The following is a 23,746-nucleotide window of genomic DNA, read 5'->3' as shown; positions in this document are numbered from 1 at the left end:
AAAAAATGAGATATAACACACACATCAGGAATAGACTTCTTGGAGACATTGGTGGTTAAGAAAAAGAAAGAAAGAGGTCAACACTTATGTTTGGCGCTGTCCTGACATTCTGGAAGAACAGAAATGTGGACATCTGTCCTCATTAAACTTAGAACTGCTTATGAAATGATAAAATAAATACACTGAAACAAGCCAAGAATAAAAGCAGTAACGTTAGGCAATTACAATAAAGAGATCATAGAAGGTCTCATCACATAGGGACTGCCCTCAGCTGCTCTGTTTCAGGTAACAACTCAAATACATTTAACACTGATGGTGACAATTACTTTTTTTAAAAATATTTTATTTATTTATTTGTCAGAGAGAGAGAGAGAGCACAAGCAGGGGAAGCAGCAGAGGGAGAAGGAGAAGCAGACTCCCCACTGAGCAGAGAGCCTGATGCAGGGCTCCATTCCAGAACCCTGGGATCATGACCTGAACAGAAGGGAGATGCTTAACTGACTGAGCCACCCAGGCGCCCCTGGAAATACTTTTGAGATCCTTTTATCAGGACCAAAAAAAAAAAAAAAACAAAAAACAAAAAAACTGCAGAAACTTTTCAGAGGACATTACTTAAAATCACTATCCAAGTTCATCTATCAAAGAAGCTCAGAATGAGCACGGGGTATTATATAAGACTGATGAATCACTGACCTCTGCCTCTGAAACCAATAATACATTATACGTTAATTAACTGAATGTAAGTAAAAAAAATAAATTAATTAAAAACAAAAGCTCAGAATCCTTCTGGAGCACCGCTCTTACTGCTGAGCACGATGCTTGGCTAGGTCAGGGGAAGGACATGGGGGGAAAAACGTAAGAAGGAGGCATACATCCCAACAAACACTGGTAATGGAAAAGGGGCTGTAAATGCAATCAGAACCAAGCACTGGGGGTCCATCTCCACTTCCCAGAGCCGGGAGTATCCCGAACGTGAGGCTGGCAGAGTCGCCGCCGTGAGCTGGTGAGACCATCAGAAACGCGCATGTGGCCACCCACTCACCTGAGACTTCAGCCTCTCCCTCTCAGCGGCATCTTTTAGTTGTTGGATTCCGAATTTGATTTTTTGAATTTCTTGATTAATTGTGGTTACTCGCTCGTAGACAGCTCCTCTTTTTTCTTGAACTTTATTGCAATCTCTAAAGGAAAACAGACAGCTAAATTTTAATTCCGCTCAAGCATCTGAAAAGGAAAACATGAAACTCTAATTTTGGTTCCAAAGAGATCACATATATTTGTTTTACAAACCTAAACTCCTTCTCGGACATAAAAACAAAGAGCTGTGAACCCCAGTGGGTGCTGTGGCCGAGGGTTGTCATTTACACCGGAGACTTTAAGGTTTAAGGTGCCCTCCCCCAGCCAAGCTCATGAATGTACTACTGGGCATGAGGGGGCGGGGAGGGGATGTGACTCGGACAACTTGTCTGCAAGGCGGTTTGGCAGCAAATACAAAATCCTCCAGTTCTGCCCTTTGTCTTCATCTGCATGAGCCAGAACAAAGGAAATCTTCACCACGTGCAGGCTGAAACACGGACATTTCATACACGTATCTGGGGAGTGTATTCTAAAAATACATTCTTAGTACTGACGGGAAGAAGGTTCTACCACGGGAATACCCCAGCATGCTGGCTAACAACGGCCATAAAACACTTAGTGAAATATTATTTCTTACCTGGATTAAAAAAAAAAAAATAGGACCTTTTCTCAATACACAGATGCTATAATGCCAGAGCCCAGCTATATGCATAAGATGGACAGGGTGACTCATCTGATACAGCCCCAGCCCACTCCTCTAAATGCACTGAAACAGGCAGGGGCACCAGAACCCTTCTGGGGAATCCTGCAAAGGATTTGGAAGGGTGGTATCTGGACAGGGAAAAATCTAGAACTGAAAACAGCTCTAAATCTCGACCTAACATTGTAAGATTCATAATTAATTAATCTTTTTTAGTCACCCAAAGGTGGAATACCTTGTTGAAATTATAGGAATTTTGGGATCCTAGGGGAGAAAATGGACTAGCTTTTCCCAATTACTGTCTAACACATTAAACTGAAAACAAGTTCGTACTCAATCACTGTGCGTTTGTACTGCTTGACATCCTCGTGCTTCTTATTTATTTTGAATTGTGCTGTGGCGAGTTTTTCCTTCTTCACAATCATCAGTCTTTTGAAGGAATTTTCTTCTGTCTTCAACTTCTTCAACTCGGACTCATCACTCTCAATTTGGTCCTCCAAGTTCAGGCTCTGTAGTTGATGGGAAGTATTTAAAGTCGATACAACCAATTAGGATTTATAAACAAAACGAACATCTATTTCCTGGGATGAGCTATACAGAGATACAATTTGAAAGTGAGATAAAACCGTTTAAGCCCTAAAGCTGAGCAGCAGAAAGCAGTGTCAGGAGGACACAGCAGGACGCTGGGGACGCTGGTAAAGAACAGGACCCCGGCGAGGCTACACAGAGGGGGTTCGGGTCTGAACTAAGGTAGGAGGAGTAAAGAGAAAAGGGGAAATCCTAGAACCATTAAAAGCAACCTTTTGCTGACTCAGAATGGCAGACAAGGGAGTGTACAGTTGGGATAGAATATCTCAGACCACCTCACCTTCTAAATCCTACTTCCTCAAAAAAAAAAAAAAAAAAAAAAAAAAAAGAAATCCTTTGTCAAATACACTGTTAGTGATCCTGGGGATAACGTGGGTTACTATGATAAAGTTAAGAAGCAGAGAAGGATTTTCAAGCTTCCAGCCTGGGAGAATGAACACTGGCACTGGCTCTCTATCTTCAGGGCAGGCACTAAGCATAAACTGAAATCCCAGGTACCGTGTGAAGCCGTGAGTTGGGACTCTGGGCTTACTGGTGAGAAGATCATTTCCAACTGTTAGAACAGGTTTAAAATTCCATGACTTTCCTCCAAAATACACATGGCAACATGCCATGTTAATTAATCATTCATTTCATCTGAAGGTCTTACCTTCAGATAGGTCTTACCACTGCTGTGTTTAAGAAGAAAAATGTTTTATTGCTCAGCATATACTGCCACATCTATTATACTCTAGAATGATTTTGCCTTTCTTTCAGCAAACAGTAACACAAAGTAAAAGCAAAGCCAAGGAACTATAGTAAACCATTCCATAATAAAAACGTTACAATTCCACGTAACACAAACCTCTTTTAAGATGCTGGTTAATTTTTCCCTGTTATCTGCCAGGTCCTGTATTTTCTTCTGATATAACTGCACCTCCAGCTGACATGAAGGCAAGCAGTCCACGGAGTCTCTGTAGGTCTCATACTTTTCCATCACTTCTTGCTTTCAAAGAAAGAAACATAAAAACCAGTTTGATAGTCTCCTTTATGAAACTGCAGTACTGTCGGTTTGTTTGCTCTTAAATAATTTCTGTACTTAATACTGAAAGCTTAAGAGCAGAGAACAATTAAGTTTCTAGGTCAGTAAGAAAGAGCTATTACTGACATGTGTCTAAGTACATATAATTATGCTTCTTAATTGCCAAATATCCTTACACAAAGGAAAACTGTCACAATTTTACTAAATCACTCACTGAAGTACCTTCCGCGGATTATTCACAATGATTTGAAAAGAGATCGTGTCTGCTAATGCCCAAACTGCTCCTAATTGCTCCTGGGCAACTGTATTACCAGTTATGATCTTCCTATTCATCTGTATAATAACTATTACTATGGCTGATTCTTTTTTAAAAGATTAATTCCTCGGGGCGCCTGCGTGGCTCAGCGGGTTAAAGCCTCTGCTTTCGGCTCCGGTCGTGATCCCAGGGCCCTGGGATCGAGCCCCACATCGGGCTCTCTGCTCTGCAGCGAGCCTGCTTCCTCCTCTCTCTCTGCCTGCCTCTCTGCCTACGTGTGATCTCTGTCTGTCAAATAAATAAAATATTAAAAAAAAAGATTAATTCCTCTTCTAAAATTAGAAAATGAACGTGTTCACCACAACCACTATAACAATACGGACTTACTTTTCTTCTCCCCACCAGCCTATCCCTCCGCCCACCTTCTTAATCAACTGGATTGTCTTCAGTGAAGTCCTTACTCATACCATTGCTCATTTTTGTTGTCTTTTTCTTACCAATCTGTAACTGCTCTTTGCATCTTTTCATGTCATGGATATAATCCCTTTACCTCTCATACGCATTATGAACATGTTCCATTGATCTCCTTTTCTCTATATTAATTTTAAAAAAAAATCTATCCCAGTTCAAGATTATACAAACATTCTCCTAAAATTTCTAAAATTGTTCAACTCACATAAAATTAATTTTTGTAAATGGTGCAAGATATAGACCCAGCTCCCTTTTCTTCTAAGTGAACAGCCAATTGAACCAGAACTGTTTTTTATTAAATAAACTATACTTTTCTCATCAATACTCAAATATAGTTTTGGCTCTCATTTCTGTTCTGGTAATCTTTGTCTATTCCTGGGTGATAATTCTTAATTATTAGGAATGACTAGAACAGCAAATTCAGAGATAAACCAGAAAAGTTCTAGTAATTGATGGTTTAACAGCCCTGCCCCACCAAGGATGCTAACTTGTCTGCCCACTTCTACTTCTGTCCCACTGTGCCTCCATCCATCTCCCACAGACACCCATCATCTCGTTAAACATAAATTGTATCACATTCCAACATCCCCCTTTTACACTAAACAGTGGTGTACCCTTGCTCCTAAAGTAAAACCCAGCACCCTGAATAATCTGCCCATTGCTTATTTTCCTATGGTCACCTCATGCCACTCCCCTTCTTATGCATGAGGCTTTGTTCCTGGAATAAACTTCGCTTCCTTCTACCTCAAAGAATTTGCACATGCTGTTCCTCTGCCCCTAATGGTCTTCCATGCACAAATTTACTAGGATAACCAGTTTATTCTTCAGATGTCAGCATCAATTTCTACTTCCTTCCCCTTCCCACCCCCAGATTTCCAAAACATTAAATTAGGCTACCCTCATTACATTATTTCAAAGAAGCCTATACTTTTTTTTATTTCTTTTTGGTGCTTTTTTAAAAAATATTTTTAGAGCAGTTTTAAATTCACAGCAGAACTGAGCAGAAGGTACAGGGATTTCCCATGTACTTCCGATCCCAACATGCGCACACGCTATATATTTTCATAATATATAACCTGTAATTATATCATTAATTATAAACTTAATACTTTTCTCCCTTATATAAAGTAAGCCTCGGGAGGACAGAGAATTTTTGTTCTTATCACTCAGGGGAAAGTTCCCCCAATTTTTTGCATCATTGGACAAATGTCTCAAAATTGTACTTCTTTTCTGTACACCTACTTTACAGGAGAGCTACATATCAGTGACAAGGGCTAAAAGCTTAAGAGGAAAAGAAGTGCAGATAAACTGGAAATCACAAAATGAACACACAATTAAACAGAAGTTGCTAAAAAGAAAAAAAATGTATAGAAAAGCATTAATATCAAAAAAAGGAAATTCACCCTGGAATTTTTAAGTTTCTGGACTGTATCTTTCATTTTTTCTTTATAATTCTTTAGCTTCTCTGGAGAATCCACAATTTTTGTTTTCAAACTCTCTTGTACTTCTTTCAAAGAAACTACTGACAATTTAAGTTCATTCTGTTGAGAAAACATATTTATATATTAGATACAATAACAAAATTGTTCACTTACCATTACAATAATGGAAAAGAACAAAGAAACTGGGCCTGTGCTCGTTGTAGTGGGGGAAAAATTAAGATCACCTGTTTATTTGCTCCCATTTGTCTATGGGCCAAAGATCGAGCCCCTTAGCAGGACATTCAAGGTCCTTCACTGTGTACTCCTCTTGTCCTCACGGGGTCCTCTGCCGCCAGTGCCCTCTATACCTACAGGCTGCTAATACCAGTCCTGGGTTTGAGCAGATGCACGTGATCTCTCTTTGATCAGTACGGTCCTCCTGAATACCATCATCCCACCCTTATACCGCCCCTGAGTTTCATTAATCCTTGGAAATCCTGCTCCCACTTCCTCTGCGTTCCTTCTATGAACAGTACAATCACTGTACATGCAATGCTATAATTATGTACTTAATCTGTGTGACTGAATTTGACTGCACAGCTTGGGGTGCTGAGAAGTCATCTTTGTTCTCCCAGAACGCAGACAAAGCCATGGCACTGAGGAGGCACTCAGTACACACCAGCTAAACTAAAACCCACTTTTCCTTACTCTCCTGAATTTAAACCATTCGGGGAATTGAGGTGAAGGGCATCGGAGAATTTGGTGAAAACTTTTTTATAAATCTAAAATTATATAAAAAGATAAAAAATATTCATATGAACATCCTCCCTAAGTATTAGCTGATGAATTATGCTTACTTTGTTTTGAGATACTCTCTATGTATTGATATGGGAAAATTTCCAAGAAATATTAAGTGAAAGAATCAATTACAGATCAACCAACAACACAAGCCCATTTCTAGGAACTAAATAATGAAACAGCAAGATAACTGCATGAGTCTGCATTAGAGCACATAATGTCATGGAAAGGGATAGGAGGGAGGAGCCTATGGGGGAAGCAGGCCCAGGGAAGAGGGCCTTCTGTGTCTGACTCCCTCTCTCACTATACATACACATACGCATACACAAAGGTATGTCATTTGAGTATTTTATAACAGGACTATGTTACTGGATGGCTTCTGTAATTTGTCTACCGATGATTTTCAACTAAAAAGAACCACAGATGATCTTACATTTTGATCAGCTAACGCAGAGGCCAAAATTGAATGTTTGACACAACATATCTGTTATTTCAGCAAATGGCCATAGGTGTTTCATCCTCTACAAAACCAGAGGCCACCCTCCTTACAACTGATGTTGGTTTTCATTAAGTTTCTTCACTTTATAAGAAGCCTAAACCTGATATTATAATTACAAAATGATTTTGTTTAATGGTAGATTTAAGTGGGACAGAAAGAAATGAATAAAAACATTGTCAGGACTACTCAGGTGAAAGCATTTGCTAATCAAATGAGAGACAGAAAAATAAGGACTATATTACATCAAAGTAAATTTCAGATGGTTCTAGAGCATAAGTGTTAATAGGAAAGACATAACAGTATAATGGTGTTAAAAACATTAGAAATAGGACAGGGTTTTCTATGTATAGAATTAAAGCCACAAACCATAAAGGCCATGTTTATAAATTTTACAGTAAAAACCTAAGACTTCTAATGGAAAAAAAAAGTCATGAATTTAAAAGAGAAGTAGTGAATATCCCCAATTCATAAAGTTCTTTAAAAAAAACAAAAGAAGCCAGGAACACAGGTAGTTTACAAAATAAGACATAACCACAAACCATTGAATAAGATGTCAAAATCATTAAAAAGCAAAAAAATCAAAATGAAAATGAGGGGTTTTTTTTCCCTATAAAAGCAACAGAGAAAGCAAACTACAAACCTCCCATTTTGGCAAGACGGTGGGGAAAAGAACACTCATACTGTATTGGTAGGAATGTAAACGGGTATCTTTTTAGAAGTCAGTTTGGCAAGGTGGGTCAGTTTTAAATGTGTATTCCCTTTGACCCAGAAATCTACAAGTAGGAATATGGTCTAAGACAAAAAGCAGCCCCGTACACAGATCTTGGTGTGTGTGTATGTGTGTGGGTGTGCGGCACACACACTGCTGTCCAGTAGCAGAAATATCAGAAGCCAGTGTGTGTCCACCAACAGGACACCAGAAGGATCTACCTCGGTGTGACGCACAACCATAAGCAGCCGTTAAGACAATGAGGCTCTCCAGTGGCGTGTAAGTATTTATGCTCTTTTGGGTTCAGTGAAAAAAGGCAGGTGTGAGACATGAAGAGTCTCACAACTCTGATGTAACATTGCATATGGCTCCCTGCATAAAAGAATGTCGTCTACGCACATCTCAGACCATGTGGTGAGCCTTCAGGTGATTTTCACTCTCCTCACACATTTCTGTGTTTCCATTTAAAAAAAAAACAAAACAGTAGTCAGCTATTATATTTAACCTGAAAAAAGTTAAACTAGATTCATTTTAAGGAAAAAGGGAGAAGCTTTTACTGTAACAACGCACACAGTTAACATACTCCCCCACAGAAAATATTCAAACTGTTAAGTCTGGTTATATGAAAAGATGCTTACCAAACGCTTGGTTTTCTCTGAAATATCAGACTTCTTTTGGGAATTTCCATCCTGGAGCACGATCTAAGGAAAAAGCCAACAATTGTTTTCTGTGATGATCCAAAACAGATTTAAATTTAGCCTCTCAGTGCTTTCTCATAAAATAAAGGTAAGAAAGGAGAGGAGTTAAATGGATTAGAGCAGATATTCTCAAACTTGATGTTTACGATGCCCCAGACCACAAGAAATACCTAAAGTTTTCTTTAGTAAGCAGTGGAGCCCCAGGGCTGTGTAAGTACTCATGTCCTAACAACGTAGTAGCCCTTTGAAAATGTCATGCATACAAATTAGAAAAAATAATATGTTTATTTTATTCTTAAATAACCACAACTACTTCTAAATTGGATGGCTACCTATTGGGCACTCCACTAATTCACAAAGGTTGGAATCAGACTGGACAAAGACTTCCTCATTTCCTGTTCTGTGAGGTTGTTCATGTACTGGCTCTTCACCAGGACAAACGCCAGAACCCAGGTTCACAAACATATGGATGGAGGGCACCTGAGCTGCTGCAACCGTGGACTGCCCTGAGCCAGGAGTTCAAGCACAGCACGACGTGCAGACGGTTAGTTTCCCATGAAATTTTAAAATGTCCTGAAGTGCCCCCCGCAGGGTTTCCTGCCAAGTCCAGGGTGCTTCCTTACAGTTCAGGAACAGCAAGTTTAAAAAAAGGCAAATCCTAAAAAATTCTAGTCAACAAGACAGCACAGAATTTGGGCAACACAAATAGATAACCACACTTGACAAAAGTTTATATCCGTGACAAGGAGCACAAATGGGCACAGCAACATACCCTAGAGCTTTCGTAACTAAAAGTAACGTGCTCTTACTGCTCCCATCCACCAAAAAAAAAAAAAAAGTTTGTTTTTTTAAGCAACAACTATGAAAATACAATGAAACCTCACTCACATGGAGGCCAGGAGGGGGAGCTCTCACCCTGCAGTAGGCCCTGTGGACTCCAAGGGGCCTCATCAACTAGGCCCCCCCCCCAGGGCAAGAGGTCCCCTGGGCCTCTACAGGAAAGCCACTACCCCTGTAGCTTCCCCAGTGAGAAACCATCACCACCCTAGTGCTAGGTTAGTCTTTTCAGACCCCAGGAAAGGCGGTTCTCTTAGTGTTCTCAAAGTTCTAGCATAGCAATTCCTTTGCCGTGCTTTCTGCTCGTGTTCCCTAGCTTTGAGCAAAAACAAAACCAAAGTGTCCAAAAGGAAGAATTTTTTGTGATATAATGAATCAGACTCTGTGTTTGGACTGTTGCTTTTCTTCCAAGGACTCTGATTCCAAGCAACCCCTCCCAACCTCCTCCTCCTTCTCCATAAAATAACATCTCTCTCCTTTGTTTGTTGGACTCGTCTATGATTTTTCCTGCAGCTCACTTGTACCAAATTGCAATTCTCTGCTATTCCCAAATAAACCCATTTTTGCTGATAAGATAACTGGCTGTTTAATTTTTAAGGTCAACATAGCTGATACCGTTTTTTGACGAAATTCTTGATTCAGTGACTGCTGCAGCTCCTGAATATCATCCGAAAGCTGCTTGAACTCTGCTTGCTCTTCAACTGGAACAGAACTAAACATAGCAAAACAGATGAAAATAACATATATCGAGTCCTTAACTCTGCAAGGCCAAAATAGTCTCTGTCCTCAAATGACTCAAGTAAAAAAAAAACACAAAAAAACACAAAACTATCTTTCATGTTTCTGAATTCTCATCCTTCCATGTGACAGAGATTTAAAATAGATGACCTGGTCTCCCCAACACAGAAAATAAAGATCCGATGAGCTCCTTCAGCCTTCCACCAGCGAGTCCGTGTATGGACTCATCTGCATTCATACCTGCCTTTTCTAACTTGGCTCCTAATACAAGCAGTGGGACATTCCCTTCCCTGTCCAGTGCCAGCTCCCGCCTGGCTCCTCTCCTCGCCTCCCTCTCCCAGATCAGCCACTCCCTTCGCTCTGCCCATCCGTCCTAACAGCACCTACCTGTGTAAAAGTCTCTGCCGTGCACATGGTTCTCAACTTCTGTTTTGAGACATGGCACAGAATTATGGTTTTAATGATCATTTCCCTGACTGCTAATGAGTTTAATAATCTTTACCTATTTTTAATTATCTATTTGTAGTCGTTCTTCTATAAATCCCCTGTTCTTAGCCTTTGCCCATTTTTCTATTATCCTTTTGCCCTTGGTTTGTAGGAGTTCTCCACATGTTAGGAATATCACACAGGCTTTCTCACTAGCAACGGTGCTGCTCTGCTGCGTAGGCTACAAATACCCACACCCCGCTTTGTCATTTATCTCTTAACTTTGTTTACATTAAATTTACCTGTGAGATTTTAGTATCTGCCTCCTGTTCCCAGTCTTTGCAGCCTACTGCTCTCTCTGAGACACTCTATACCAGGGCAGGTTAGGAAAGCTCTCCAGTGTAACAAAGAAACTCAGAGCCAGCAAGAAAGTACAAGGGATAGAAAATCCTTCTGCTCAAAATCGATCTGTCTGGCCAAGAACTCATAACTCCAATGGGACCAATGAGGCAAAACAAAACAAAGCTCTCTTAACAGAATTAACTGGCTTTAAGAAAGAAAGAAAGTCCACTTAATTACTGCTCACCTATACAAGATAACTACTTCCAGACATAACTTAGGAGGTAAGTTAATGGCTTTAAACATCTCATGCTAATTCACTAATAACAAGAATAAAGTAAAAGAACATATGTTACACTAACAGTTAGAAAGAAGGAGAATGAGTTTTTCTTTCTCTGGAACAGATAAACTTAAATAGTCTGCTATTTAGTGAGGAAGGAGAAGGAGACTTGAGGTATCCTGCAGGGTTGTCAAATACTATTCATGATTCATTCTGCATCTTGAAATTATACTCATTTAATTTGTAAAACTCCTACTTACTCAAGTCTCTCCAGTTTCATTAACGCTTCCTGGTGTGCAGTATTTAACTGGTGCATTTTGTCCAGAGAAGATTTCTATCAAAGCAATTTTCATATTAGTGCTTTTCAACACAAACACAACAATGTGTTTAAAAAAAAAAAAAATCTACCAGTACACGCTGCAAAATGCTTAGTCCTCAGCTTTCACCATCAGAATTAAGACATGTTTAAGAATGAACATGCATTTGTGACGAGTGAATGAGGAATTCACTTATTCACACATAAATGCTGAGTCCTTACCATAGTTAGGTACTGGGCTAAGTGCCAAGAATAATACCCAAGAAGCAGTAGTTATAGTTGGGACTTAAGTAGCTCATTCTCCTCGAAGGGTCAGATACATGCATGTAAGTCCAAAAACCAACTTGCTACAGGACTAAAGATAACGACACCAGCCAACCAGGGTAATGGCTGGGGAGGAACATCACGGGATGCTTCATGAATATGATAGAGAGACGTCTGAGCTGTGTCTTTAAAAAATGAGGAAAAATTAGCCAAGCAAAATTGTATGTTTCTGTGTGTGTGTTAGCAAATCCACATGAAGCTTTGGAGAGTGTGCGATGTTTGGGAAGTTTAAGCTTGACACGATCTGTACAAGGAAGTTTCTATCTATACAGCTCAGTGTCACTGGAGGGGAAGTTATAATAGACTGGTGTTACTTTGGCACTTTACTAAGAATATGATAACCCAAAACTGGGACAGATGGAAATGAATCACATGGATGACCCATAATCTTTCCAAATTCTCTAAATTGTTGATGAAATGAGTTTCCATCTGTTAAAGTGATTTACTTGGACTGGATCTTATAATGCAATGTTGGGCCAGCATGATAAACAAAACATCATTTTAGGCCATTCTTTAGGAAGCAAACATAAACCTCAAATATCTCAATTAAATAAAGAACACTACAGTATAACTCCAAAGGAAAAAACGTGCATTTGTCACTATTTCTCCCCTTACATAACCTAATATAGGAAAAGGAGCCTCAGCTATAAGATTAGAACAAAAAACCCCAGCCTTTCCCTAATGTTATCCAACAGCGAAGAAAATCTCATTCTGATACATGCTTCCCATTAACAAAAATCTGCAACTTACATAAATATTAAAATAAATTATTCTAACAGCCATATGACAATTAGTTATCTGTGACTACTGTTTCAAAATAGTTTAGTAGTTCATAAGCGATATTACTAATCTGGTATGTGACTCAAAAATATATTTAAATCTTACATATTGCCAAAGAAATTCCATATATGTCTCACGGCATGCTTCTCTGAAGTGAATGAAGTTGATAATGCCACTTAAAAACCGACTTGTCCGTTTTGCCTCTAAAACAGAAAGCAAGACTTCTTAAGTAAATCTTTGAAACAATGTAAAAATAAAAATTCATCCTCTCCCATGGTATACTTTGCTCATTGCGCATAGAATAAAACTGCGTGCGTGCTATAATTAACCAAAGCGCAAAAAATGTGCTCTAATATAAAGATCAGAATTATCTTTGCATTAATAAATTAAAAAAAAAAAAAGGTAAATCATTTGTGGCCAAGAGAGAATAATAAGGAACAGACTTATTCTCCCATCTTAAACAACAAGAAAACCAGATAAAATACACAAAGTAAAAAAATTTTAGACACCAGACGACAGGCAACACAGGACAGTCGTCCCTAAGAGAAACAAATGAGGTGATCTTTGGCCAGTGATAACCCTGGAACAACTGCCAACAGCAGAAACTATCCCAGGAGGGATGTGGCCTCAACCCCAGGAGCAGAAGATCACAGGGCTACCCTGCTGAAGACAAGATTAAATTTATAATCCAAAGGCATGTGGGCATGTGCATCCACACATACAGAAGAAACAATTGGTCATCAGTTTGTGGGATGCAGCTAAAGCGGACAAAAGGGAAATTTATAGCACTAAACACCTGTATTAGGAAAGAAGAAAAGTCAAATGAACTTCCTCAGCTTCTACCTAAAGAAAGGGGGTGGGGGAGGGAGGAAACAGCAAATCCAAACTACACATGAAAGAAAGGAATAGCAATATAAGCACAGAAAACAATAGAACAAAAACATAAATAAAATACAGAAAAACCAATGAAACCAAAAGCTGTTCTTTGAAAGGATAAACAAAATTGATAAGCCTCTGGCCAGACAGGTCTGGCCAGACAGGGAAAACTACAAGAGTGAAAAAACAATGAAAAACATCAGAATGAGAGAGGGGACATCACTACTGAACCCCAAGACTGTTAAAAATGATACAGGAAGGGGCGCCTGGGTGGCTCAGTGGGTTAAGCCTCTGCCTTTGGCTCAGGTCATGATCTCAGGGTCCTGGGATGGAGCCCCGCATCGGGCTCTCTGCTCAGCAGGGAGCCTGCTTCCTCCTCTCTGCCTACCTCTCTGCCTACTCGTGATCTCTCTCTCTAATAAATAAAATATTTTTTTAAAAAAGATAAAGGAAAATTATGAACAACTTTATGTTAAGAAACTTGCCAACTGAAAAGAAGTAAATAAATTCCATGAAAAAAGGAAATACCAAAGCTCACTCCGGAGCGCTGGCAGTAAACCACCAGCATTTGATATTATCAGTGTTTGGATGTGTGCTATTCTAATAGGTGTGTGGTGGTTGGTCAATTGATTTTTTGACAAAACTGCCACAGTAATTCAATGGGAAAAAGAATAATCTTTTCAATAAGTGGTGTGGACATAATTTGATAACTATATGCAAAAAAGAAAAAACTATATGCAAAAAAGAAAGACCCTGACCTTATATCGTATATAAAAATTCAAGTGTTAAATAACAAAAGCCAGAACAATATGCTTGGGGCACCTGGGTGGCTCAGTCAGTTGAGCGTCCGACACTTGATTTTGGCTCAGGTCATGATCTCAGCATTGTGAGATGTAACCCAACGAACCTCAAGGATTTCTCCCTCCATCCCTCCCTTCCCCGCTTCACATACGCACTCTCGCTCACTCTCTCTCTTAAGTAAATAAATAATAAATAAATAAAACTAAGATATGCTTAAAATATATGAGTAAAATCTTAGCATCTCCGAGGCCAAGATTTCTTAAGAGTACACACAAAAAATGGTTTTATGAATCATTTTTATGAAAACAAAAAAAATTGATCAATTAGAATCTTTAAAATGGAAATACATTTTGCTCTTCAAAGGACACTGTTACAATATTCAAAAGGCAAGTAATAGATTGGGAGAAAACATCCGCATAATCCCTATCTGATAAACTATGTGTTTTTATAACATCTGAAGAAGCCTTACAATTTAATAATAAGACAAACAATTCCAAAAACAAAACAACAACAACAACAACACTGGGGTGCCTGGCTGCCTCAGTTGTGGGAGCATGTGACTCTTAATCTCAGGGTTGTGGGTTTGAGCCCCACACTGGTGCAGAGATTACTTAAAAAAACAAAATCTTAAAAAAAAATGATTCAAAAAGACACTCCACCAAAGAAAATATACAGATAGCAAATAAGCATATGGAAATATGCTGCTTTTAGTCACCAGGGAAATAAAAATTAAAACCATTAGATAGTGATACAGCCACTAGAATGGCTAAAATTAAAACTTTCCAATATCAGTGCAGGGGAGGACGTGGAGCAATTGAACTAACAGACGCCATGGATGGTATGAGGCTGCCATGTTAGAAAACAGCTCGGCAGTTTCTTAAAACGTTAAGAATGTACTGAACACATGAGCCAGCATTTCTACTACTGGTGTTTACCCACAGAAATGAAAACACATGACCTCAGGAAGACTTGTAACCTACGTTCAGAGCAGCCTTGTTCACAATGGCCAGAACGTGGAAAGAGTCCAAATGCCTACCAATTGGTCACTGGGTAAAAAAATTGCAGTTTTAATTTACAATAGAGTACTATTCCAAAATAAAAAGAAACGAATTACTGATAAATGCAACGAATATGGATGAATCTCAGAAGCATTCGGCTAAGTTAAGACACCAGACACAAAAGAATACAGACTATTATTTCATTTATATCAAATATCAGACAAGTCAAGAAACAACAGTGACAGAAAGCAGATCAGTGGTTGCCAGGGAAGAGGGCTCAGTCAGAAGTAATCAGCTACGAGGGGACCTGAGGGAACTTTTGTAGGGACATCGAAATTTCCACACAGGATCGTGGCAGTGGCTATACAACCATGTACCTCTGTTAAAATTCATTTAGTTACACATTTAAAATTGTTGAAATTTTATTTTGTGTAAATTATAGATCAATAAACAAAACAAAAAAGTAGATCAGAAAGAGGAAAAAAACATTTTTAAATAGCACACTGAGTCTCTTGCAACATAAAATAACTTGATGTTATGAATCATTTTTATGAATGACTTTTTTTTTTTTAATATGAGAGAGTGATGCCTATTCTTTTATCAGATAGAGATCACAAGTAGGCAGAGAGGCAGGCAGAGACAGAGAAAGAGGAAGGGAAGCAGGCTCCCTGCTGAGCAGAGAGCCCGATGCGGGGCTAGATCCCAGGACCCTGGGATCATGACCTGAGCCGAAGGCAGAGGCTTAACCCACTGAGCCACCCAGGTGCCCCGAATTAAGGGACATTTAAATAAAGTTAAGACAAACAGACATGTTAATATCTTACCAAGACTATTCTTATCACTGCTAAAAGATATTTTCTTCAGAGTAAAAAGTAATTGCTACATTGGAGAAAATTGGTATGATGAATCCACAATCCACCTTGCATATTACTCATATTCATGCTTTCAAATTTACAGGATATCTTTTAAATGTAAGGAGTTAAGAAAAATGGATCAGAAAAACGCTTTCCTATGGACCTTCAAGGGAAAACAATTCCAGTAATAGGATATGAAAAAACTCATACTAAAAATTGACTTTCTAAAGCCAATTACCTGTAGTTTTTTTTCCTACATTTATTGCTGGAGAAGTACAATATTAAAGTCAGATATTAAAAATTGTTTTAAATTCTCACTTACTTGGATATAGAATATCAGCAATCTCAAAGTCATTCACCCGACAGACGGGCAGAAAGGAGTCCCTTAAAGATGAAGTGGACAAAGAATATTTTAAGTTATATATAAACCTTTTGATATAAACATTTTATTTTCCAAGAGATTCCTGGATATGTTTCTCAATGTCCAAAGACCAAGTCAGAAGTCTACTACCATGCAAAACTCTGTAGCACAGAAATCTATGTTTTCTGTACCCTACGCCAGTATCCAAGCAATGCCAAGGTATAGTTATAAATTCTAATAAACAACACACACTTTTGGAGGTACTAGGACTCTTTAAAAACTCAAAACCTCCAAACAATTTTAGATTCACAACGTCTTAAATTCCACTGAAAGCAGAATTGAAAGTGCCACAGAGGGAAGCAATTAGTTCTATTTGAAGGAAGTCTACAATTTTCAGTGTACTGATGGAGTGAGTGAAGAGAGAGATGACAGAAATTCTTTCTCCAAGAAAATCCTGTCATTAAAGAAGCTTAATGCAAAGGAAACAATGAATGTGTGTTGTCTCGGAAAAATAAAACCCCCTTACTCACAGATGAATAAATAAGTTGCTGACTGGTAAGAAGCCTTCCATGATATGTGGATACATGACTTCTGAGTTCACTGGCATCTAAATGTAATATCACAAGATCCAAGTTACACATTGATTAGATAAAATGAGAAAAATCTTCAACCTCAAAATCACCTTTTTCTCCCCTTAAGTAGGCTCCCTAAATTTATGACCCTTAGATCAAGAGTCATACGCTCCCCTGAGCACCCTCTGTTAATCATAAATTAAGATCAAAATAACATTTATCATTAAATGTTGAAAACTTAGTTAACAATACAGATCCTAGCGCAAAACTAGAGTTGTTACTAATAATGCTAGCTTCACAGCATATGCTCAGTAAGGATTTTTCAAATGAATGAACGAAGGGGTAAAGTCAGCATTTACTACGTCAGGAACTATGTTGAGCATTTTACATGTATTCTTCTTTAATTTTCATAACTACCCTAAAACACTGTGTCATTTAAGTCTTTTAGTACTGTTGTCTTACTAAAGCTATCAATGTATGCCACTATTATGCCTAAGATTTTTCTGCAAGTGACATTAATTTTACATAAGACTTTTGATTTTGTTAAAAATAAAGTCAAGAACTTCCTATCCTGAAACCAGTATGCAATGTGAACAAGGGAAATGCAGCAAAACAAAGTAATTTTGCCTCATCTTATACCCACCATGTAAAAATGCTCCAGCCGAATTCCATATACTATTTGCAAGGCTCTCATGTAGATCATGTGCAAGACTTCAGGCTACAACAGAAAAACAACCTTTTAATACTCTGATGCATGACTCTCCAGCTGAATCACCATCAGCTGCCATTGCAGACAACAGATGCAAAGAAAAGAGTAATAAAATTACTCTATTTCTCTTGAAATATTTTATTTTTCCAAATTTTAAAATACCAGTGTACTTATCAGTTTGCTCAGGTGTAATAAGTGCTCATTAAGATCAGCTGTTGAAGCTTACATGCAGAATGAGAGCAAGTATACCCAAAACCAATCCAAGCAATCCATCCGCATCAGGGAAGACAGTTTAGTCTTTCAAAATAGATTGCAGGCACGAGGCAGACAACATGGCACGCTAAGAGTGTTTTTGTTTTTGTTTTCGTTTTTTTTTTTTTTTTAAGATCATGGGCAAACTTATTTCATGCTTTAGATGTTAAGGTTTCCTGAAATGTTAAAGTTTAAGTGAACACTATAATTCTGGGGGTATAAATTTAATAGAGTAGCAAGGCATTTTCAAAAGTTTTCTCTTTTAATTCAGGAGCTGCCAATACTGGCCTGTAGAACTTGTTCTGATCCATATGCAAGTTCATTTATTCTGAGATTATTCCTTCCATTTTAAAGAATTAAAAAGGGACTGAGATCAAAAAGTTTGAGTTCTACACCATTAAATCGGGTTTTATTATGTTATCATTTCAAGATGAGCACAGGAAAATGAAAGGAGACTTTGGGATTTTCTGTGACATATAAATAGTTCATTTTTGCATTTAATAACTAAAGAAATAAGAACGACTTGTCAAAACAAGTCAATCCCCCCCTTGGGGCATAATGCAAGAAAATTAATCTGTAAGCTTCCAAAGAGAATTGTTTCGAAGCACTTTTTATGGTTGGAAACCACTTGGAATAGGTTCCTTCAAGCCCTACCAATAAATGATACACTCAGACCACCACTCCAATAGTAATAAAAAATTTAATATACTTTAATACATCTATGATTAAGAAGTGTTCTTTTTTTTTTTTAAGAAAACAACCATATTAAGGAATCGAATTCCTAATGGAAATGTAGACGTCACCTCACACATAAACTTAACATTATTTTAAAATTACATTTGGTGAGAGACTGCTTCTGGATTAAAATGACTGGCCCACATCAAGTAGTAGGGTACATGCCCTTCTGCAAATACTATAGGCCAAGTAGTTTCATTTCTTTTTAAATACCATCATCCACATGCAAACACAACCACATCATACCTTTGGATTTGGATAAAGATCATTCTTGGAGAGGTTTTTACCATCAGCTCCTGTTAAGATTTTGTTGCGAATATGAATCACAATCTCAGCTACATTATATCTGGGGAAAGACAAAGTTTCCATCTTGGGAATCTCCTGTGGGTTGGAAGGAAGAAAAAGCAAAGATCAGAAACATGGCGCAACTAGCTGTTCTCTTTACCTGGAAGCTGATAAACAGAAGCAAAACTAACAAGCCAATGTCGAACCATTCATAGTTGTGTTAACTATCATCAAACACCCTCATAAGATAACACAAATCACATACATATGCATATCCTAAATTATAAGAGTGTGTGTGTGTGTCTGTGTGTGTGTATGTGTGTATCTGTCCTGAAATATCTTTTATTCTGAAATGGCTCAGTCATTCTCTAATTTCCTAATGCTATTCTCTTTCATATGGGAAAGAGGACTTTGCTTGAATATACGTGAAAATTCCTGGTTTTTTTTCTTTGTTAAATTTGGGGGACTTAGGGTTTAACAAGATCGGTCCTGAGAATTAATCCTCAAGGCAAGATATATAGGCAATGCTATTAGCAGAAGTGTTATATATGAAGAGTATCAACATAAGGGTAATAAAACTGTACTCTGATCTAACATCCTATTTGATGTATACATAGTGAGATGGATAATAAGATTTAAGATGCATATGGGAAGAGAGAGGTGAAAAAACACAATAAAAATAGAATGTTGTAATTGGAGGGAATTTCAATCACCAGAGAGGTAACTTAACAACCACCACCACCACCACTTTCCCTAATGTCCTCAGATGTGAGCTACTCCCACCTGTGTCCCCCTACAGCAGTTGTTCTCACAATTTTGCACCTCCCCTCCCAGGTGGGGGGACACCAGGGTATGTGTGGAGACATCTTGGGGGGTCAGGACTGGAATGGGGTGCTACTAGAATCTAGTGTAAGTGTCCCAGCATGCTGCTGAACAACGTACGACGCACAGAAGAGCCCCCCCCACCTCCACCACAGCAAAGAATTATTCAGTCCAAATGTCAATAATGCTGAGGTTAAGAAATCATGTCCTAGAGCCTTGCATTTAACTGTTAGACTGCCTGCCACAGTGTATTGTGATGTTTCTAGAACTGTGACACTACACCTTGAGCGCCCAGAAGCTGACACCTTTTCACTTTCTTATTTCTAGCTGTGCCCAGCAGAGCAGCTAGTGGTGGCAAGAGCAGGAGGAGCACCGGCCACAGCAACACCGCCTCTGCCTCTGAGTGAACAATACTGGGTTTATCACGTACAGATCCCCTACTCAGTGAGGAAGCAGCGTAATTCAAAAGACCCAACGTGAATACATTCAATTTTGCAAACAAACTGAAATGACCCCAAATTCTGGAAATCCGTTTCTTTAGGTGCCTAATGTTTCATAGACTATTACAGCTAAAAGAAGTTTTGACAATTTGCCTAACCTCTGATAAATGTGGAAAGCCGTTCCGAAAGATGACTGTCAAACAACTTTGCACTTCTCCGTGAACACGTGCAAACATCACAAAATTCACTAACTCCCAAGGCAACTTTTTTCCACTTCAGTGTGGTTCTCATGATTAGGTAACTCTTCCTCACACTGTGTAGACATCTGTTTGCTGTAATCTTTACCCACTGGTCCTATTTCCCGTCAAGGCAGCTACAAACAAGGTATTAACTTCTGTTTACATGACACCACTTTTAAAAATGTGAAGAAAGGGGCGCAGCGGATTAAGCCTCTGCCTTCGGCTCAGGTCATGATCTCAGGGTCCTGGGACCGAGCCCCGCGTCGGGCTCTCTGCTCAGTGGGGAACCTGCTTCCTCCTCTCTCTCTCTGTCTGCCTCTCTGCCTACTTGTGATCTCTGTCTGATAAATAAATAAAATCTTTTAAAAAAATGTGAAGAAAGATATCACATCTCTGCTTAGCCATCTCTTCTCAAAGGTTAAGTATAATTTAAGTAGAACCACTGCTTAAATGATATTATTTTAAAAACTACCACTCTACTCACTTTCCTCTAAAACAATTTTGTCTATGTCTTCTTAAAATGTAATGCTCAGGGGCGCCTGGGTGGCTCAGTGGGTTAAAGCTTCTGCCTTCGGCTCAGGTCATGATCCCAGGGTCCTGGGATCGAGCCCCGCATCGGGCTCTCTGCTCAGCGGGGAGCCTGCTTCCTCCTCCCTCTCTACCTGCTTCTCTGCCTACTTGTGATCTCTGTCTGTCAAATAAATAAATAAAATCTTAAAAAAAAAATGTAATGCTCAAACTGAACGCAATACTTCAGATACAGGTTGCCTAGGGCAGAGTATTAATATAGTAGACATCGGCCACTGCTAATCTAGTCTATGACTGTAGCATGTACTCTCTGTCTCCGTCACTGTTTCTCTCTCTTTCATACACACACACAATCAGTGAAAACTCCTGGAACTCCTTCAATGTGACCCATTGATAGCAAGCCAGGACTTCTCCATGTTTTTCTTACATAATTATTTGAACCGTAAGCAAGAATCTGCACTCCCATTACTGAATTTTATAATTTCACACTTTCATTCCATAGTCAGCATCTTTCTGACTCCAGATCCTGACACCTCACATATTAAATGTCCTTTTCAGCATAAATACACATCCCTCAATTTCATCTAAGTCATAGATTTAAAAACCACTGACAGAAATACTTGGCCAAAATATTGTAGAAAAAGTCACTTTTCTAAAACAAGTTACATCCGGATCAAAGATTATCACAATAGAGGGGCAGTCAAGCAACAGACTCCTGGTTTTGGCTCTGGTGATGATCTCAGGTCACGAGATGGAGCCCCAGGCCAGGCTCTGCGCTCAGCATGAAGTCTGCTTGGGATTTCCCTCTCCCTCTGCTCTGCCCCTCCCATCCGTGCTCTCTCTCTCTCAAATAAATAAATAAATCTTAAAAAATATTATCACAAGAGAGAAAGAGTAGGTGTAAAATACCTTCATAATCATTACTGCACATCCTTCTCTAATGTGTCTTGCAGCCAACAGATTAATCCTTATAAACACCAAATGCATCATGTAACATCTTTACAAAAATACTTCAGTTACCCTACCCACCACATCAAATTCAAATTTTTCTGTTGGTTTCTAAAACACTCCAATATTTAACAAATCAATGAATTTTCTGTTTCAAGTTAGTCTCCTCCAAGATGTTGCCCAAACTCCCAATGTTCCTTTTTGGAATCCTCTCCCATATCCAATTTCTATCTTTCTTTGATAGTACAATCTCGTTCCAATGCATTTTTGGGAGGTGGGGCAAAGGCCTTCCAACTGAACAGTATGAGGTCTCTAGTGGGATAAAGCATATAAACAACCTAATAATATACGGAGAGTGACCCTCAGACCGCCTAGCAAGTAGGTGGTATCAACTGCTCATTATCTCTCTGGTTTCTTTATACTGGCAACACCTAGAAGCTGAACAGAGTGGATGCTGACAGAAACCTGTTCAATCGTACACTCTTCGTTTTGCTAAAACAAGTTAGTTCATGAAATCAAAATTCCGGGAGGCAAAGACTAAGCAAAAACGACCTCAATAAATTAAGTAAAAAGTTTCCTGAACTCGTTCGGGGAAAATGAACGTGCTATGCACGCATAGTGCCATACACACACCGCCCTTTTCCTTTGAATCTTAGATTAAGTATGACACCTTCGCTCTGGCCAAGCGATGTGTGCGCAACGGAGATCTGGGCAGAGCTGACGAGCGTCTCAATCCTACCGCCTTCTAAATCAATGGGCTCAAAAAATATGAATACAAGCTTCGACTGGCCAGCTTCAGCTCGAGTTTCTCCTCACACGCTCTATGTGGCAACACACACTCATCGTTTCGCAGGAACTAAGCTCAGGTTGTTTCTGGGACCAACATCAAATTAGAAGAACCCCCGTCTCCCGGGGCTGGCTCCTCCAGACTCCCCCCAGCGCTGCGCGCAACCAAGACACCGCCAGGCCCGGGTGTGGGCTCCTGCCCGCGCCTCCGGAGGGACGGCGCACTCAGGCTCCCGTCCTCCCGCGTCTGTTCGCGTTCACTTACCGCTCCAGCCAGCCGCCCGCAGGAGAGCGAAGCGTTCCGGCGCTGCTGCAGGCCCAGTCAGAAGTCAACAGACATCAACCATCGACGGTTGTCTCTTTTCAAACTTGCCGCCGCCTCCTGGAAGTCCCGCCCCCTCCGCCCAGCCCACTTCCTCCGTGGCCGCCGCGCCGGGTGCCGGTAAGGCTCAATAGACTCGAGGCGGGTGGGGCTTGCGCCGCGAGAGAGGGCGCCGGGCTGGGGCTGGAACCGTTTTTCGCGGCGTCGGCGTCTAGTCGGACCTGGATTCCACCGGAAGTGGGAGCGCCGCGGTTTGCAGGAAGGGCTGAGAATTCAGAGGGTACGGTCGCTGCGCGGTGCTTCCGCATCACGGACCCGTCTGGGGCCCGAGGTTGGGAGCAGGAGTACAGGGACAGTTTGTAGAGACTTGAGCTAATCTCCAGTGAGAAGGGAGGGAGGATGTGGGGCTCTCCCTGGGGCAGAGTAAGCCCTAGAGTCCCGGAGTGATGATCCTGATGCCGATATTCTGACCTCGAGCGTGAGCGCTCGGCTTCTGTGTTTGGCGTCACTAAAAGGGGAAGCACGAAGGGGGCGAGTAGATCCAGTCCTCAGACGAGGGATCTAAACCAGAGAGGCCGCGCACGGTGGTTCACAAGCAGCACAACCAGTATCCAGACCCCAGTCCCCTTACTCTGCGTTGGGAAGCACGGCTTGGAGAGGCGAAAGGAAGCTAAGGTTCTTCCGGCAGTCGGGGCCTTGGAAGTGGTTTGTTCCCGGCTCGTAGGAGGCGGCACTGTTTAGAGAGTAGAAGCCAGGCCTCCTGAGTTTTAGCTTCTCCCTCCCTCCGGGCGTCTCTCCACAGCAGCCGGCCAGGCAGGTGCTTCCCGACACCGACTGTTCCCCAAACGTGCACGTCCCCGAGTGAAAGGTGCTTCATACATGACCCCAAGTCAGCATTCTGCCGCGCGAGGCGTGAGCGAACGAGTGTCGGCGGAGCAGTCGT

The 23,746-nt window shown here is 40.1% G+C and overlaps 1 protein-coding gene across 1 annotated transcript in view; it reads right to left on the bottom strand.

Annotated features, from left to right (window-relative positions):
- Window positions 1-22,887, bottom strand: part of NUF2 (NUF2 component of NDC80 kinetochore complex) — a 30,335-nt gene extending 7,448 nt beyond the window's left edge. The window contains exons 1-13 of the mRNA XM_080824790.1: window positions 22,747-22,887; window positions 18,680-18,814; window positions 17,381-17,455; window positions 16,696-16,772; window positions 16,127-16,188; window positions 12,381-12,478; window positions 11,116-11,189; window positions 9,688-9,784; window positions 8,176-8,238; window positions 5,514-5,651; window positions 3,207-3,347; window positions 2,108-2,283; window positions 1,043-1,178 (exon numbers count right to left, since the gene is read on the bottom strand). Coding sequence (XP_080680916.1) covers window positions 1,043-1,178; window positions 2,108-2,283; window positions 3,207-3,347; window positions 5,514-5,651; window positions 8,176-8,238; window positions 9,688-9,784; window positions 11,116-11,189; window positions 12,381-12,478; window positions 16,127-16,188; window positions 16,696-16,772; window positions 17,381-17,455; window positions 18,680-18,802 — 1,260 coding nt within the window. The 5' untranslated portion in view covers window positions 18,803-18,814; window positions 22,747-22,887. The remainder of the gene's footprint in view (window positions 1-1,042; window positions 1,179-2,107; window positions 2,284-3,206; window positions 3,348-5,513; window positions 5,652-8,175; window positions 8,239-9,687; window positions 9,785-11,115; window positions 11,190-12,380; window positions 12,479-16,126; window positions 16,189-16,695; window positions 16,773-17,380; window positions 17,456-18,679; window positions 18,815-22,746) is intronic.
- Between the last annotated feature and the right edge of the window lie 859 nt (window positions 22,888-23,746).

The sequence above is a fragment of the Martes martes genome (assembly GCF_963455335.1).
Source record: "Martes martes genome assembly, chromosome: 15".
NCBI lineage: Eukaryota > Metazoa > Chordata > Mammalia > Carnivora > Mustelidae > Martes > Martes martes.
The sequence above is the reverse complement of the archived record's forward strand: the minus strand, read 5'-3'. Positions and strand labels throughout refer to the sequence as shown.